The 17,119-nt window shown below is 33.4% G+C and overlaps 1 protein-coding gene across 12 annotated transcripts in view; it reads left to right on the plus strand.

The window, feature by feature from the left end:
- LOC140049587 (phospholipid-transporting ATPase IF-like) overlaps positions 1-17,119 on the plus strand; it is a 51,338-nt gene that overhangs the window by 8,961 nt on the left and 25,258 nt on the right. For all 12 annotated transcript variants that reach the window (XM_072094505.1, XM_072094506.1, XM_072094508.1 and 9 more), the window contains exons 5-16: positions 136-243; positions 1,584-1,712; positions 4,538-4,692; positions 5,002-5,066; positions 11,142-11,223; positions 12,050-12,206; positions 13,415-13,496; positions 13,725-13,783; positions 14,043-14,261; positions 15,014-15,174; positions 15,668-15,810; positions 15,954-16,057. In XM_072094505.1, coding sequence (XP_071950606.1) covers positions 136-243; positions 1,584-1,712; positions 4,538-4,692; positions 5,002-5,066; positions 11,142-11,223; positions 12,050-12,206; positions 13,415-13,496; positions 13,725-13,783; positions 14,043-14,261; positions 15,014-15,174; positions 15,668-15,810; positions 15,954-16,057 — 1,464 coding nt within the window. The remainder of the gene's footprint in view (positions 1-135; positions 244-1,583; positions 1,713-4,537; positions 4,693-5,001; positions 5,067-11,141; positions 11,224-12,049; positions 12,207-13,414; positions 13,497-13,724; positions 13,784-14,042; positions 14,262-15,013; positions 15,175-15,667; positions 15,811-15,953; positions 16,058-17,119) is intronic.

The raw sequence follows: 17,119 nt of genomic DNA on the forward strand, positions 1-17,119 counted from the left end.
CTTTAAGCTTTCATTTTTCAAGAAATTCCATTAGTCACATAGTTACCTGTTTCTCCATAGTTAAGTTTCAAGCTATAATTGTAATGAATGAATTTTAGAATTTTATATTTTGTGATATTTTTTTTGCATACACAGGGCTATGAGGATTGGTTGAGGCATCAAGCTGATTTTGAGGTCAATAATCGACCAATGAGAGTTATTCGTGATGGGGAAATTGTTGATACACGATCAAGTGATATTCGGGTACAGTATGAACTTCCAATAATCTTTTCCTAGTTTAGACTTATGGAGGATATGAAACAATAATAGACTCTTTACATACATTCTAACTCAAACTGCTTATTACAGTACCTATCTAGTTTAATTAAAACACAAATGTAAATTTAGTATAGTGAGCTTTCGCATCCGGAAACGGTAGACGAAATGAGATTGGAATTATAGTAAAAGTCCAGTATATATACTCATTCTGTTCATTATCGGGACTGTCTTTAATTGTTTAAAACGTTCAGTCTGATAGATGTAGCCAATAAAAAATGGCCAATCAGTACTTAGGCCTAAGTTTTTCATTTTTAGTTCTTGTGAACTTTCTACAAAATATTATCATTTTATGTGTTATTATAGTATGCTTAGACTGTGAATTCATGTTGATTCTTCTAGATTAAAAAAAAAATAAACATCCTCTTAAGCCCTATTAAGGTTTTGATTAGGTGCTTTTAGTACATCCTTTTGAACTTAGCTAACCTAAGACTTACAGTACCTGGATAATGCAGTAACTTCTCAAACATGACCACCAAGCCCACATGTGCATGGTCTAGTGGTCTGGAAGACATGTCCAACATCTTTAGGTTAAATCACCAGCTCCTCTCATCTACTGTACCAATGCAATAGCACACTATTAAGAAGAGGAATGATTGAGTTATTTATTTATTTTACCAACAAAATCAACAAAAACAAAGGCGATCCAACTTTAGGTCACTATGACTCAATGAGTCTTTATTTTATAATAGGGACTTTACGAAACTCGACGGGAAGCCACAGGATGGTGCTCATGAATAAATTATGCATTCTTTATCAAAGTGGGCGGACCTTAGTGTGAAATTCCGTCGTCTTAACTTTTTGAGGACGCTAAAGTTGCCATTTTCCCGTTTACGGAGAACAACTAGAAATAATTTATATATAACCTAAAATTACATTTTAAACGTGGAATTTTCAAAACTCTAAATAATATTTGAACTTCTAATTTAATTGTTTTATGAAACAAAATTTGTATTGGGTTAAAAGCGGCGTTTAGGCCTATGCTGTATCACCGTGCCACAATACAGGTGAGGACAGGATATTCGTCATCCTCCCCTACCCATCGTGTTTCGTAAAGTCCCTAATATACAAATTTGGTACAATTATGAAAAGCACTAGTAAAAAAGTATATATATACACATTTTAGATTTTAGGTTAAAAATATAAAATTAAAAACAGTAGTATTATATTGTACTGCAAATCACTTTGGAGTGACTGAATTTTGAGATATTAATTATAAAAAGTGATAATGGGTTCAGAAACTTACTCTTTAATATTATCATCTGTAGGTTGGGGATATTGTCCGTTGCAAATTAAATGATGAATTTCCATGTGACATGATAGTGCTGTCTTCCGAAAATCCTGAAGGAGAATGCTACGTAACCACAGCTAATTTAGATGGAGAAACAAATCTCAAGGTAGGAACATTTATTATGTACAGTAGTATCATTTATAATTTTAATTAGAATTAATATGAATATGGCAAGCAAAGAATTTGTAGAATGTAAACCACCCAGTGATGTTAAATGAATTATCTTAGAGAAGAAATCTACAGTATGAGAATGAGGAAAAGCTGCCTCAACCAAACCCAGAACCTTCTGTGTAATATGTATAATATTTAAGATCATATTAATAATTAACACACAGGCTACTAAATAATGGTTCCTATCATGTGACATTTGTAAATGATAATGAATAATTCCATTCAATGTCAAGAATTTGTTTAGTTAGTTTTGTTTCATCATAGCCCATACAAATGAATAATGTGACACTCCTAATCAAACTTTAGTTTATTTTGTACATATTACAGTACTCTTCTCAAATCATAATGCTGACTTTTTGCCATGGTCTTTGTTTGACAAATCAAGATGGCAGTGGTTGGTTTTGTTTGAATACATGATAAGATAACATTATCTATTTACTTTAGGAGTAGGTGTGTTACTAAACAAATACTTAATGTTTTATTGTCAGAATATTTTCATTTCTTTCAACTTTTCTCTCACTGTGTTTTATATAAATCCAAAGGCAAAATACTGAAATAATGACAATGCTTTGGGTATCAGTGGCTGGATCTCAATGGTCGAGATACAAAAAAAAAGAAGTGAAAAGCTAGATCAAATGATAAAGTAAAACAGCCAGAAAAGTTAGCAAAGCTTTCGGGCAACACTAGCCCTTCATCAGCGCAAGCGGTTATATAATATATAAATTGCCTTGGTTGTACATTGTGTACTAATTACTGTACTGTAACATATACTATTGTATATTTTATCGTAATTAGCCACAGAAGAAGAAGATGAAATGTTTTCAGAGTTTATTTATATATCCCATTATTTTTACAAAATGTCGACCAGTGCAGGGAAAGTGTCTGATAAATTTTTATAATATATATATATAATATTATTTTGTATCCAGTTGTATTTTATGTAACGATTATCGTCGTTATTTTGTATTTAGCTAAATAGCATCCTCAGTTGCCAAGGCAACCTTTATGTATGTTGATTAACATTCTTACCTGTATTCCAGGTTAATTAACAAGTAATGCATCAATGTTGCCATGGGGATAGACAACGTTGCAACTTAATACTTCTCTGTCTTCATTATCAATCTAGTTTGACCAAAAAAGTATGAAGTGCCTAAATATGGTAGTGATATTCCCAAATATGGTAGTGATATGACATCATCATGATTGTCCATATATGGGCATAGCACAATTTGTTGTCACATAAAGTTTGATAATGTAGACAGGGCTTTAGACCACACAGAAAGTAGGACATTGGCCAGTAGCAAGGGATCTGTAGAAATCATTTATAATGCTAACTATATTTAAAGTAGATTTAATTATAAAAATTATTTCAAATTGAAAACATGAAAAATGAAGAATATAATAAAAGACTTTGAATAGGCATTTCACAGTTTTAAAAAATGTGAATCACTTCCATAAATAAAAACTAAAAACATAATGTTGTTAAAAAAAACAATAAACTGTTAAATTAAATAAAAAAAACCTTCTTCCAGAATGAATCCAGTCAATTTGACAATTTTTTCTATAAATTACTACTGTTTCTTTTGATCCAATGTTTGGTTTGAAGTGAATAACTAAATGTGACATTTAAATGGCATTCAACAAAAATATTTTTTCAGTGAGACAATATTATTTTAATACACTTGACACAATGGTTCACAACATAAATCATTTTGATAATATTATTCACATTATATAACAATAACATTCATAAAAGGATGGTGTATAAACACATTAAATTAGAGGTTTTTTTTCAATTACATAGAACTGATAATTATCTCAAATTAAAATAAATGTCAACAAATGCAGAGTTTGATTATGAATTGTAAAAAGAAGAAAGTGCTGGCCATTATAATATATTCTGAAATGCACGCACTATATTATTAATATTTGATATTGATATTCCAGTAATTGTCGTTGGTCATACAAACTAAATATGCTATTACCTGCACACAATACACCATATAAGAAAAATGAACACAAATGACTCGACCAGCAAAATGGTCAGTATAATCAATATAGTCATTGAATTGAATCTCCAAATTGAGTAGTGATGAATGAAAGTTCTTATTGATAAGACTGGCCAATGAAAATTAATATTGACCTACATTTTATTATGTCTGTAGGGATATTTAGTTTGTATTAGTAGAACCCCTATGACACCCCTATTACTATAATATTATTCCCTTGAAACAAACAAGGAGCAAAATATACTGTACAGCTACAGCACATCTATTTATTTGTTCTTTATACTGGGTGACCTCTTCAGTAAAAAAAAAACTGTTCTCCCAGATGGCACAGGGGACACCCATATTAAGACGACCCTTTGTTGAGTGATGAATGTGTCCCCTTATGGAGCAAAATATATGCTTTAACACTACGCCTTTCAGGAGACACTTCTATTAAGGGACACATTTATTGTTTGGGTACTGATGGCATCTCCTTATGGTTGGTTCACACACAATGCAACGATGAAGGATGTAAGCCTCATTTTAGTAATCTGACTCATGATGCAATGGATCATCGGAACTGTTGCTTGTTATTGGTCAACTGACTTATGTAGTGCCTACGTTTCATTGAATTGGGAACCACGCCTACTGTAACATATTTGAGTCTATAAATGCTATGGGATTGGCTGCTTTTCTAAGATAACTCATTTATCAGAGATTTTTGCTGCCAATTTTCTGTGAATACGATTTAAAAAACAATTTTTTTATTTAGATGCATCGTTCTCTCCCGGTCACTGCCCTCTTACAAAATGTGGAGAGCCTCAACTCATTTAAAGGTGTTATTGAGTGTGAGCAGCCGCACACTGATCTTTACAAATTCATCGGACGTATGAAAACGTTTTCACCAAATAGACAAGAGACAGTATAGTAAGTCATTGAGTTTCTTCCACAAAAATAGTCAAATACTAGAAATTACGAGTTTCTTCCACAAAACTAGTACATTTCCCGAAATTACTGGTCCCAAAATATATCATACCATTTTAAAAATGCATTTTGAAAACCTCTCAATGTGAGTCCAATTTTGAAAATAATAGTACTTGTTGTAAACACAAAAATAAACTTTTTTTATATGGTACTTGTAATAAAAATCAACATTTTATTATTTAATTTGGTGACTGATTTTATACTTCCTTGATTTTAATTGTTTCCTTGTTGTTGTTTGTTGTTTTTTTCTAGCCCATTGAGCCCAGAGAATGTTTTGCTAAGAGGTGCCAGATTGAAAAATGTAAAATATGTATTTGGTAAGCAGATTATTTTTTTAATTGTATAAATAGCATTTAAAATATTGACCCTAAACTCTAAAGCATTATTCCAGCATGCAAGCCCACCGACTTTGTAAACAAAAGTGAGTGTAATAATTCTTTGTTTTATACAGTAAACATGTTGATAAAGTAAGACAATGGAAATTAGGTAAATTGGCTTTATATCTGAAACTGAATCATATAAATATCTCGGTGTACATTCAGTATTTCTCGTAAATTAAATGACCATAAATTGAGAATGTTATAAAAATGGGTCAAAGATTAATAGCGTACGTTAAATCAATTATCAGTAGCTTAGATAAATTTAACAGAGTATATTATGGGGATACTCTGTAGAGACAGTTCTCCCATCTATCAACTATGGTTGTTCAGTATGGTGCTCTTTAAGTAGAATAGATATATAGACTAGAGCGTCTCCGGCTCCAAATGGCGCATTATATCTTAAAAGCACCTCGAAATACACCCTGTGCCGCCTTATATGGAGAGCTTGGTTGGTCTCCAATTAACGAGATCCATAACGCTCTTCGTATGAAATACTTCCGTAGATTGAAAACTATCGATGGCCAAAAATTATGTTTATTGGGGTGCTACAACTTAATTGTGAATTTAAAGACTTAAGTTTCTATCTTGTATAAGCGATATTCTCTTGAAGTGTAATTGTGAATACAAAAATATTGTCACCACTCTCAAATTACGAAGAAGTCTACTTTCCAATTTCTGAAATTTTAAGAAAACTTAACTCTATATAATGATAGATGAATGGAGAATTTAATTACAAAAAGGGGTTGATAGTTGTTTTTGCCTTTATACTTTTCTGTATGTAATTCATTAATTGTTATATTTTATATTGTTATTGTGAAGAATGCACCTTTTTGCTAAGTGTGCCACCGATCTAATGGTGTAATTCCAAATAACTAAATAAATAATTCTTCATTGCTATAGTACTTAAGCAAATATTTACTGGTTAAATTGCATTCCAACATCCAATTGATTGGTATTTTTAATTGCCAGGTGCAGCCAAAAATAAAATTCATGTTTTTTGTTGTGATTTCATTTTTATTTTACTGTATGTGCATTAACCGGTTCTAGGACACCTACCCCCTAGACAGTTACCCCCGGATGTTTACCCCCTTAGGACAACTACCCCCTTAGGACAACTACCCCCTTAGGATAACTACCCCCGGTCAACTACTCCGCCCCCTCCCCAATCCAAAAGTAGACATAAAAATGAAATCATCTGTTTTTAACGGGTGTTTCGAAACTAGAGACCCGAGACCAGAGACCTGACACGAGACCCAATACGAAAAGGGAGACCTATATTTGGGTCTCCCTTTTCGTATATTAGGGTCTCCCTTTTCGTATAGTGTGGTCTCTCTTTTCGTATAGTGGGGTCTCCCTTTTCTTATAGTGGGGTCTCCCTTTTCTTATAGTGGGTCTCCCTTTTCGTATATTTGGGTCTCCCATTTTGTATATTTGGGTCTCCCTTTTCGTATAATTGGGTCTCCCTTTTCGTATATTTAGGTCTCTCTTTTCGTATATTAGGGTCTCCCTTTTCGTCGTATAGTGGGGTCTCCCTTTTCGTATAGTGGGGTCTCCCTTTTCGTATAGTGGGGTCTCCCTTTTCGTACGTGGGTCTCCCTTTTTGTATTGGTCTCGGGTCTCTGGTCTCTGGTCTCGGGTCTCTAGTTTGAAACACCCGTTTTTAACCGATTATTCTGTTTAACAGCACGCTAGACCCTAGATGTGCTAGATTTAAAGTACCGTATTTATTGAAAAAACGGCCTGGGCTGTTTATTGTTTAGGTGGTTTTTAGGTGGACATTTATTGGAAGAAAGTTGTTTATTCAATGGGAGGGGGTATAATCTAATGGAAATAGATGCCGATTATTCCATATGATGTTTCATGGGAGTGACATGGTCACCGTTTATTTGAGGGGAATTTATTTAAAGATCGCCGTTTATTCGGTGAGTGAACCAGTGGTTATCGAAGCATTGTCCTGACGCAAAAATTATTATTATTATTAGCGAACCCAGTCTTTACAGTAAATACAGGGAGTACTATATAATACGTTCGACTATCCTATGATCATGTGTGACAATCTTCAGTTTATACCAGGCTATATTTATGTTCAATCTTTTACTTTTGTTTACAATAATGAATAGTAATTCGTCAAAGTAACGAATTAAAATATAGTTATTAATTCCTATTATACACTGTTGCAGAGTCAGGTTGTTGAATGGTCTGGGTGGTAGTTGTCCGTCCGGGGGGTAGTTGTTCTAAAGGGATAGTTTTCTGGGTGGTAGTTGTCCAGGGGTTAGTTGTCCTGCGGAGGTAGTTGTCCTAAAAGATTATTTTCCCTCGGAGTATTGTCCAGGTAGGAGGTAGTTGTCCTACGAGGAGTATTGTGTCAGAGGTACTGTAGTTGTCCGGGGGGTAATTCCCCGGGGGGGTAATTGTCAGGGGGTAATTGTTCCTAGGGGGTAATTGTTCCTAGGGGGTAATTGTCCGGGGGTAGTTGTCCAGGGGTTAGTTGTCCTACGGAGGTAGTTGTCCTAAAAGATTATTTGCCCTCGGAGTATTGTCCAGGAAGTAGTTGTCCTACGGGGAAGTATTGTGTCAGAGGTAGTTGTCCGCGGGGTAATTACCGGGGGGAGGGGTAATTGTCCGGGGGTAATTGTTCCTAGGGGGTAATTGTTCCTAGGGGGTAATTGTCCAGGGGGTAGTTGTCCAGGGGGTCGTTGTCCTAAGGGGGTTGTTCTCCTAAGGGGGTAGTTGTCCCGGGGATAGTTGTCCGGGGTAAGTTGTCGGGGGGTAGTTGTCCGGGGGGTAGTTGTCCGGGGGGTAGTTGTCCTAAAGGGGTAGTTGTCCTAAAGGGGTAGTTGTCCTAAAGGGGTAGTTGTCCTAAAGGGGTAGTTGTCCTAAAGGGGTAGTTGTCCTAAAGGGGTAGTTGTCCTAAAGGGGTAGTTGTCCTAAAGGGGTAGTTGTCCTAAAGGGGTAGTTGTCCTAAAGGGGTAGTTGTCCTAAAGGGGTAGTTGTCCTAAAGGGGTAGTTGTCCTAAAGGGGTAGTTGTCCTAAAGGGGTAGTTGTCCTAAAGGGGTAGTTGTCCTAAAGGGGTAGTTGTCCTAAAGGGGTAGTTGTCCTAAAGGGGTAGTTGTCCTAAAGGGGTAGTTGTCCTAAAGGGGTAGTTGTCCTAAAGGGGTAGTTGTCCTAAAGGGGTAGTTGTCCTAAAGGGGTAGTTGTCCTAAAGGGGTAGTTGTCCTAAAGGGGTAGTTGTCCTAAAGGGGTAGTTGTCCTAAGGGGGTAGTTGTCCTAAGGGGGTAGTTGTCCTAAGGGGGTAGTGGTCCAGGTGGTGGTTGTCAGGGGGTAGTTTTCCGGGGGTAAATGTCCAGAGGGTGAATATCCGGATACGGCATTAACCAATTATTATATCTGAAACCTGTAGATGATTGACAGTGACACATATCATTATCAAATTATAAAGCAATTGTTTCATACTTACATGATTTAATGATGTCAAACTGATGAAATATTCATTAATAGTTGATTAAAAAGTTAACTTATCAATAATATTTCTGCAATAACAATTAAACCATTTTAATAATGATTATATATAGGACATCAGCGGTGAAACTAATATCTTTAACACATGCTATATACTGGTTAGGTAATTGTTGAATTAAAGTGAAACTAAATTATCATTATGTATTAATCTTGTTACTTTCTGTTTAAATTTAACAAAAGAATTTGAACAAAAAAATGGTTTTTCAAACAGTAAAGGCACATGACAAAGTTTCTCATTTTACTGTACCTCAACAGTGTTGTGTAATTGAAAAGGTGTACAGACTAAAAACTAGAACCCCTATTAAGGGGACAAATTTGAGACCCCATTGTCTTTAGCTATAAAATGTACCTCTTCAAGATTTAAATTCATAAATGAAGTTAAATGTTTACTTTTACAAAAACATTAAGGTTAGCCCTTGTTTACTCTATTTCTTTTATATAGTTGTTGTTTCTTTTTTATTGAATTATTGTTGTTAGATCAAAATTTATACATTTTGACTAATTTATTTTTGTGACAGGAGTCAAAATCAAATATTTTTTGGCTCCTTTTCACATATTGTACTGTTTGTATAATGTGAATAAAGTTGAAAGTAAAAGTGAAAGTGAATACTGTATTCACAGGAGACTATACCAACAACCTAAAATTGTCCATAGCCATTTTCCATATATTAAAACATATTTCCCCTCGTTTCCTTATAGGGGTGTCCCAATGAATGTATTGGTATTACCAGGAATTCCCTTCACCATTAGCTCTCTACATAATAGTATTGCTGTATTTGATATGGCCACAACATTTTATAAATATTAGGGGTGTTAGATACTCAGATTGGCAATAAACTAATTCAGGTCTTATTTATGTGACAAAAACAATGTGCCCATGGACATGGTAATGTCATATCACTACAATATTTGGGCACATCATACTTTTTTTGTCAAACTATTTGTGGACAGAGCTTAATACTGAAATGATGACCATTGCATGAAATAGCATTTTAACAAGCCTTATGAAGATCGAAACGTGTAATCATGGCTTGCCTCTTGTTAGTTGAAGTCAGTTTTTATACAATACAAGCCTTATAGTTTTCATTTCCATTTATAATATCATGCATTATTATACATAGATGGTGTTGCTCTGAGACAATACAATATAGAAACAAAACCTCAGCAAAATATACAGACTATTAAAAGGTCACTTAATTCTTGTACATTCACTGCTCTGTTTAGCAACTGGATAAAAACTATTATAAAACCTTATGAGTTATTACTGTATTTAAAAAATAAAACAACTTGTTTGATGAGTTGTAAATGTCATATTTATTTACAAATGTACACCTGCTGAAACGTTGCAGGAATATTACTGTACAGTGTTATTACAGAAAAAGAAAGTATGTAAGAATGGAATGATTATTGATAATACCTGAACGTGCTGGAAAAAAAAAGAAATAAACAATTTTCTTAGTACACCTGCTGAAACATTTCAAGAATAATAATCTATTATGTTTACCATGTTTAATGATTTATTTTGGATACAGTATAGTACAGAAAAAGAAAGTCTGATTATTGATAATATATAAACTTGCTGGAAAAAAATAAAAAATACTACTGTACAATTTATGTACTTAAGAATCACTCTTAGCAACAGGAACAAATGATAAATACTCGATCAATAGATGACATACAGTACTTTGATTGACTTAAAAAATAATGTATGTTTCATAGTAGGTCTACAAAGTAATGAAGAATTCAATATACATATCTGAAAGGTTTCCATAGCAACATAATACAAAATACAGTGATGCATCATTGTACCACATGCTAAAACTGTATATAATGTATCTGTTAATTTTAAAACATCAGTCTGATTGCAGGTGCTTTCTCAATTAAAATCTTTCAATATCAAAATTAAATTCTTGAATAATTGTAATTGTAATCAATTTCTTATTGAATTTTAAAAAGTTGGAAAATTAATTAAAAATTATTCTGCTTTATTAATAGAGGTACTGTACTGTACATTATACAGTACTATAGCTGTACAAAAGATAACATGGTGGCAACTCGCCATAATCAGGTCAGGGAATCCTACAAAATGGCTGCCTATCTCTCTCTTTCTATCGTATTTAACTTTAAATAAATGAAAACGGTATTTTCTCATTATTACATTTCAAGATTGTATTATATTAACTGGTTTTCTATCCAAAATGACTGTATGCTTTATGGATTGGTTTTATTATTTTAGTCTATTATAGTTTATAACTGATCAATCAAAGAAGAATAAGAGAAAAGATAGTCATTAATGATCATTTCAACCAGAATAATATCAAATAAATACACAACACAATGAAAATTAAAAAGAGATTCGAGGGAGGCGTTTATTCGAATAAATACGATAAAGAAACAACAATTCTAGATTTAGAGTTTTCATTTTTTTATATCATGTGCACTTATAATGAGATAATATATTTGTTCAAATTGAAGTTGATGTTGTTTTTTCAGGAGTGGCCGTAAACACAGGAGAACAAACAAAAATGGCTCTCAACTCAAAGTCCAAAGGCCAGAAATTCTCATGTTTAGAAAGGTTAGGCTACGTTTGTGTACTTTTGTATGTATGTATGATAGTATTGTTTAAGTGTCTGTGTGTCATGATTTTATGAATTAAACACAATCCCACTGTATGTATGATATGAAACCTGTTATAATCAAGAATAATATCTCTTGAAATAAAAGTAATCAAACCTAACCTTACTTTTTTGATACCATATTTATTATAATAAGGGAACAAATAAAATCCATTTTTTGTTTACATTTACATATTTTTCCCCCCTTAAAAAAATGTTGTTTTCACATTTTGTTGTTGAATATGCCATTTTGATGTTCCATTATAGTTATTCATTTTGACGAAAAATTGGATCTAAAAAAATTCTTTACCTGAAAAAAATGGGGTTTTTGTTGAATTTAACTGTTTGTTTTGTCTTTTTATAAAGGAAAACATTTTTGTATTTGTTTTTTTATTTTTTTATTAAACTACAGAATGGCCTATTCAAATTCTGATTTTATTAATCTTCATTTTTCATGTTTTTGAAGGACAATACATTTTTGTATTCAATATCAAGCAAAGATAGTAACTAACCGGAAAAACATACACAGGAAACATGCAGTCTCAGACAGAATCGTTCCGCATCATTTACTTGGGTGGCTCACTGACCTCATTAATTGTTAATGTTGTTTACACCATACATTTCCTTAATTCTGGGCCCTGGGTACTTACTACCCAGGTGCACAATTCTAGGTCAACTCTGCACTTTTGCTAGTGGTGTAAAAGGAGATGGTAGTACATATGCCTACCACCAATCACAGCACTATTTTCTGACTAAGACTTTTTAAAACAATTTTCTTATTCTCAGATCAATGAACAAATACCTAGGAGTAATGTTGATTCTGCTTGTCGTTGAAACTCTTATATGTACAATTGCAAAATATACCTACGATGCAAAGCATGACCTAGAGAAACATTGGTATTTCTATCCAAGTGCTCTTCTCAGTGGCGACTATGATATAGATGTAAGTTGTTTGTCAGTTTTTTTATATTTTTGTTAAGCTCTGTATACACTATCAAACTGTCCGTGACAAAAAAATGTGATGTGCCCTTATATGGACATGATGACATCATATCACTACCATATTTAGGCACATCATGCCTTTTTCAAACTAGTTTGATGGTGCAGACAGACCTTTAGAAATGCATACTACTTTGATTGAGTCAAGTGGTTGAGTGGTTAAATCATAATCAAAATATTGATGTAAGTTGTTTATTATAAATTTTGTTTATGTTTAATTTACAAATAGAAACATATATTTTCAAGTCAAGTGAATGAGCGGTTAAACCATAGTCATAATATCGGCACAGGTTCAATAGATACTGCGACCATGTTTAGGTGGTAAAACTTAAAGTCTTCTCAAATAACGACCTCAAAATTTATTTATTTATTTGACTTCTCACTAACTCAGTTAGTGAAGGATCTGGACCAACAGGTGGTAAACACCTCTAAAACGGTCCAGTCCAAATTTGCACAGTGGCTGTGTGTGACAGTGGCTGTGTTTGTGTGGACTAGTACACCGGGGTAACCCCCTACTCGTCTCGAAAGATGTACTAGGTTCTTTAAAGTGCGCATGAGCTATGTGTACACTGGACCTACGGTTTATAGTCCTTATCCGAGAAGACTCGTTCTACCACCAGAACCATGGAGCAAGTGAGCCTCGAACCCTTGCCGATGTTATGGCTACGTAATTACGGTTCCACTGTCTTAACCGCTCGGCCACTCACTCGCTCTAAACTGTATAGTCTAGGAAAAAAAATCTCAAAAGATCTTTAGAAATCAAGTTCTATTCAAGGGGATTTTTTCCCTCCTGTGCTTTTGTACATCACAGCCATGGTTTGACTGAAATGGTGACCTCAGATCCATTATAGGCAACGATAGATGATTGAGATCATCTGGATGCTGCATTGGCTTATATAATGGGGATCTAGGATTTCCATCTTTTTAACTTTGACACACAATCTTCTTCTCATCATCAACCTGTTTGTGTCATTTAAATGTGCCTTTGCCTTATAACTAGAAATGATACATACTGTAGATTAAATATGGTACATAATGGTATGTAATTTTCTGTATATATAAACATAATTTCAATTCAATTATATTGATTAAATATGTTTTTCTTTTTTTTTTTATGTAAAAATAATTAAAATCTTTTTCATTTTTTAACAGGTTCAAAATGTAATGGGTACTTTTCTATCATTCCTGGTGCTTTTCAACTACATTATTCCAATATCTCTATATGTGACACTCGGTAAGGCTTCAAAAGCTTTGTATTTTTCAGTTCATTTTAATCATAATTACAATTTCAATTTATTCTGTAAATTAAACTTTCTGGAAATCAAGAGTTGACCTACTGTATTAACAATTTTATTTTTTATTTTATTTTCCAGAAACACTTTTTTGTAACTCTATAGTTTGATTCTTTTCAAAATAGATTTGCATGTTATACAAATAACATTTTTGTTTTTTTATTTTTCAGAACTTCAAAAATTCACTGGGTCTATGTTCTTTGCATGGGATATTGATATCTATGATGAGGTTGGTGTGTCGTTATATTCTCCTTTAATAATTATTTAATTTAATGAATATTTTATTTTACCAATTTTTTAAAACTTGCAGAAAAGAACTTCCTTTGATATACCACCTTCTTAAGTTTATTAAACCTCCACAAATAAATAACTGCCTTGATGTGTAGTTTTTATTCCTATGTCTTAAAGAGCTTATTTCCACAGCAAGAATACTATGCTTTTTTTAAATTTTTCTTTAAAATTATATTTCTAAATTATTCTCTCTCCAGGCAACAAATCAACGAGCAAAAGCAAACACATCTGATCTTAACGAGGAACTCGGACAAGTGGAGTACATGTTCACCGACAAGACTGGCACACTAACAGAAAACAACATGCAGTTCCGACAGTGTTCAGTTGACGGGATTAAATATGAAGATGTTAATGGAGTATCATTAAAAATGACAACAGAACCAGAGGACTTTACTGACTCCGCAAAAGAACATAGGGTACGTAAATAATATTTAATATATGTTTTGAAGGATTTTTATATATTTAATAATTTTTTTTATCGAGGCGAAAGCTACATACCAAAATCATGAATTTTGAGTGTAAATGCTCTGGGAAGACTTGACGACCTTTTCAAACATCTCTTCTCAATTTGTTTATTTGTAGCTTGATGGTTGTTTTGCTCGTATACCGATCTATAAAACCTGTTTCCAATTAGCTATGTAGCTATGCTAACATAATTACTTTGACAAAGCGACACTCTCTCACAGTAGATGAGCTTTTGTTTATGATAGGTTAAATTCCTTCCAGCTAGTGTAATTCAGGCGTAAAGGTCTTTCCTGGATTGAAACTCGCATAATTTTGCTAACAGCAAAATCCCATATTTGAAAATTTTGTAAACATAAACCAATATGAAATAAAACAATAATATTCTGTCTATTTATTTAGAGTTACAGTGCCCTTTTCTTTGGTGGAATTTTTATATAAAATTATTCTGTGAATTTTGCGGTATAAACAATTATATAATGAATAATTTTCAGGTTTAAAAATAATATTAAACAATAATCAAATTCAGCCCCTGAAAATATGTAAATAAGGGACAACTTTCTTTTAATATTATTAATTGATTGTTTTATGTAAACTAGATGTTTATGCTTGTCTTATGAAGGCCTAAATAATCAATTACAGATTAATTAACCAAATCTAGACCCAAATTAATATGCTACTTTACTATGCTACTAAATTTTTATAGAGTGAGCTGTTACATGAGTTCTTGTTGTGCATGGGCCTTTGTCATACGGTGCATGTTCACAAAGACTCTGAGAATGGGATGGATAGCATTGATAGTAAAGCCCCTCTTGACTACCAAGCATCATCCCCTGATGAAAAGGCACTTGTTGAAGCTGCTGCAAGGTAGGTACTACTAGGGAAGAGTCCCTGGCTCTATGCCACAGTCAATGTCAAAAGGGTCACAGACTATTAAATAAATCAGTCAAATAAAACACCAGTAATATAAGTATATAACAGACAAATAATTAATTGCCACAGTCGATAGGTTCCACAGTCAGTTGAGTAAGTGCTACAGTCAGTTGAATAAGTGCCACAGCCAGTTGAATAAGTGCTACAGTCAGTTGAATAAGTGCCACAGCCAGTTGAATAAGTGCCAGTCAAATAAGATCCACAGTCTAATTAGGTCACCAGTTGAATATATGCCACAGCTAATAAAGCACCACAAGCAATCATAGTAGAATTATAGTGCTACAGTAGAATAAGTAAAACAAAGGTCCACAGTCTAAGTAAATCAAATTAGTATCACAGTGTAATTTAATTGTAATTTACTAAGCAAGGTTAAGCAAATTCATTGGTATTGTATAATATTTCATTTTGTCATTCCTTTTTATTCTAGTTACGGTGTCAAGTTTCTTGGAGGTACATCTGAGTATATTGAGGTGCAAGTGGATTCATATGCTGAGCGTTATGAGTTGCTACATGTTCTAGAATTTGACCCAACAAGGAAGTGTATGAGTGTCATTGTCAAAACACCAACAGGTATTGAAATATCTCAAACAGAATCTCATTAAAAAAAAACAATAATCTTTAAAAGAAGAAAACCCCAGAATACCTTTTTTTAGTTATATTTTACACTTATTTTCTGTAGATATAAGTGAATGTAATTTTGTTTTTAATTACAGGTGAAATTCGTCTTTTATGCAAAGGAGCTGAGTCTACCGTTTTACACAAAAGCATCTCAGGCAATGTTGATTCAACTCTTCAACATGTCAATGATTATGCCGTGGTAAGGTTTATAATGGTTGTATACAGTCAACTCTCCCAATACCGGACACCCTTGGGCGGGCATATATTTTCCGGTTTTTCGAAAGTCCGGTTTCCTGAAAACATATTTTTAAAGTCATCACGTTGTCACCGAATGCTGCCCGGTACGGTCTCCTAGCGTAGGGAAGGCCTAGGCTAGGCTATGATTGTGTCAATCTAGTTTTAATTAAATAAATACTGATAGGCCTAGGCCTACTTTATTAATATTAAGCTACAGTAATTCAATTTACCTTTTTTAAAAGTTACATTATTTATTGTACCAATAAAACATGTTACAATAGTAAATTATTGTTTCTCAATGTGTTTTTAACGGCAAACATAATTTCGGTCTGTTTATTGTTTTTCGTGAGCTAGCTAGCAGCAGCAGCATGGGTGAAGGGCTTTGATTGATGCGCATGTGCAGAGGTGTCATAATCAAATAAAAACGCCCACACCTAGACCACATGTTTTTTAAGCTCCTTTAGTTTGACGTAATTTGATAGCAATGATGAAAATTGATTAGGTAAACGAGCCAAGCAATAATGACACAATAATTAATTGGTAACATTTCAAAGTTTATTAACACAAGTTAAGTCATGTTCATTCCGTTTACGTTTTGCCATAATGATTTCCAAATTTATAATGATGCACATTTTTAGTCGATCCCGTTTTTAGTGAAACATTCCTTTTTGAAGTCCTATTGCAATTGTGAATTTAACAATAATTTAAACAAAACAAAGACACAGGAATGTAAATTTAACTTTATTAAAAAACAATTCATATGCTAAAAAACAGGGAGTTGTTAACAACTTCCTGCTAAAAACAATAGACATTAAGACATAGCGCTTCGATGTGAAAAAGCCCACCGCAGTTCGATACGCAACAAAGCAATTGCCGCCTCGTGGGTTAACAATGAACTGACCTGTCAATCACAGTGTAGTGCTCCGTGGCAACATTATTTGATCGTACCGCGAAACGTCGCGCACTTCATGCATGGTGAGGGTATGGTTAAAAGCTTTTGTACATTGTGAATGTAGTGAATCCG

This window comes from Antedon mediterranea, chromosome 5, assembly GCF_964355755.1.
Source record: "Antedon mediterranea chromosome 5, ecAntMedi1.1, whole genome shotgun sequence".
Taxonomy (NCBI): domain Eukaryota; kingdom Metazoa; phylum Echinodermata; class Crinoidea; order Comatulida; family Antedonidae; genus Antedon; species Antedon mediterranea.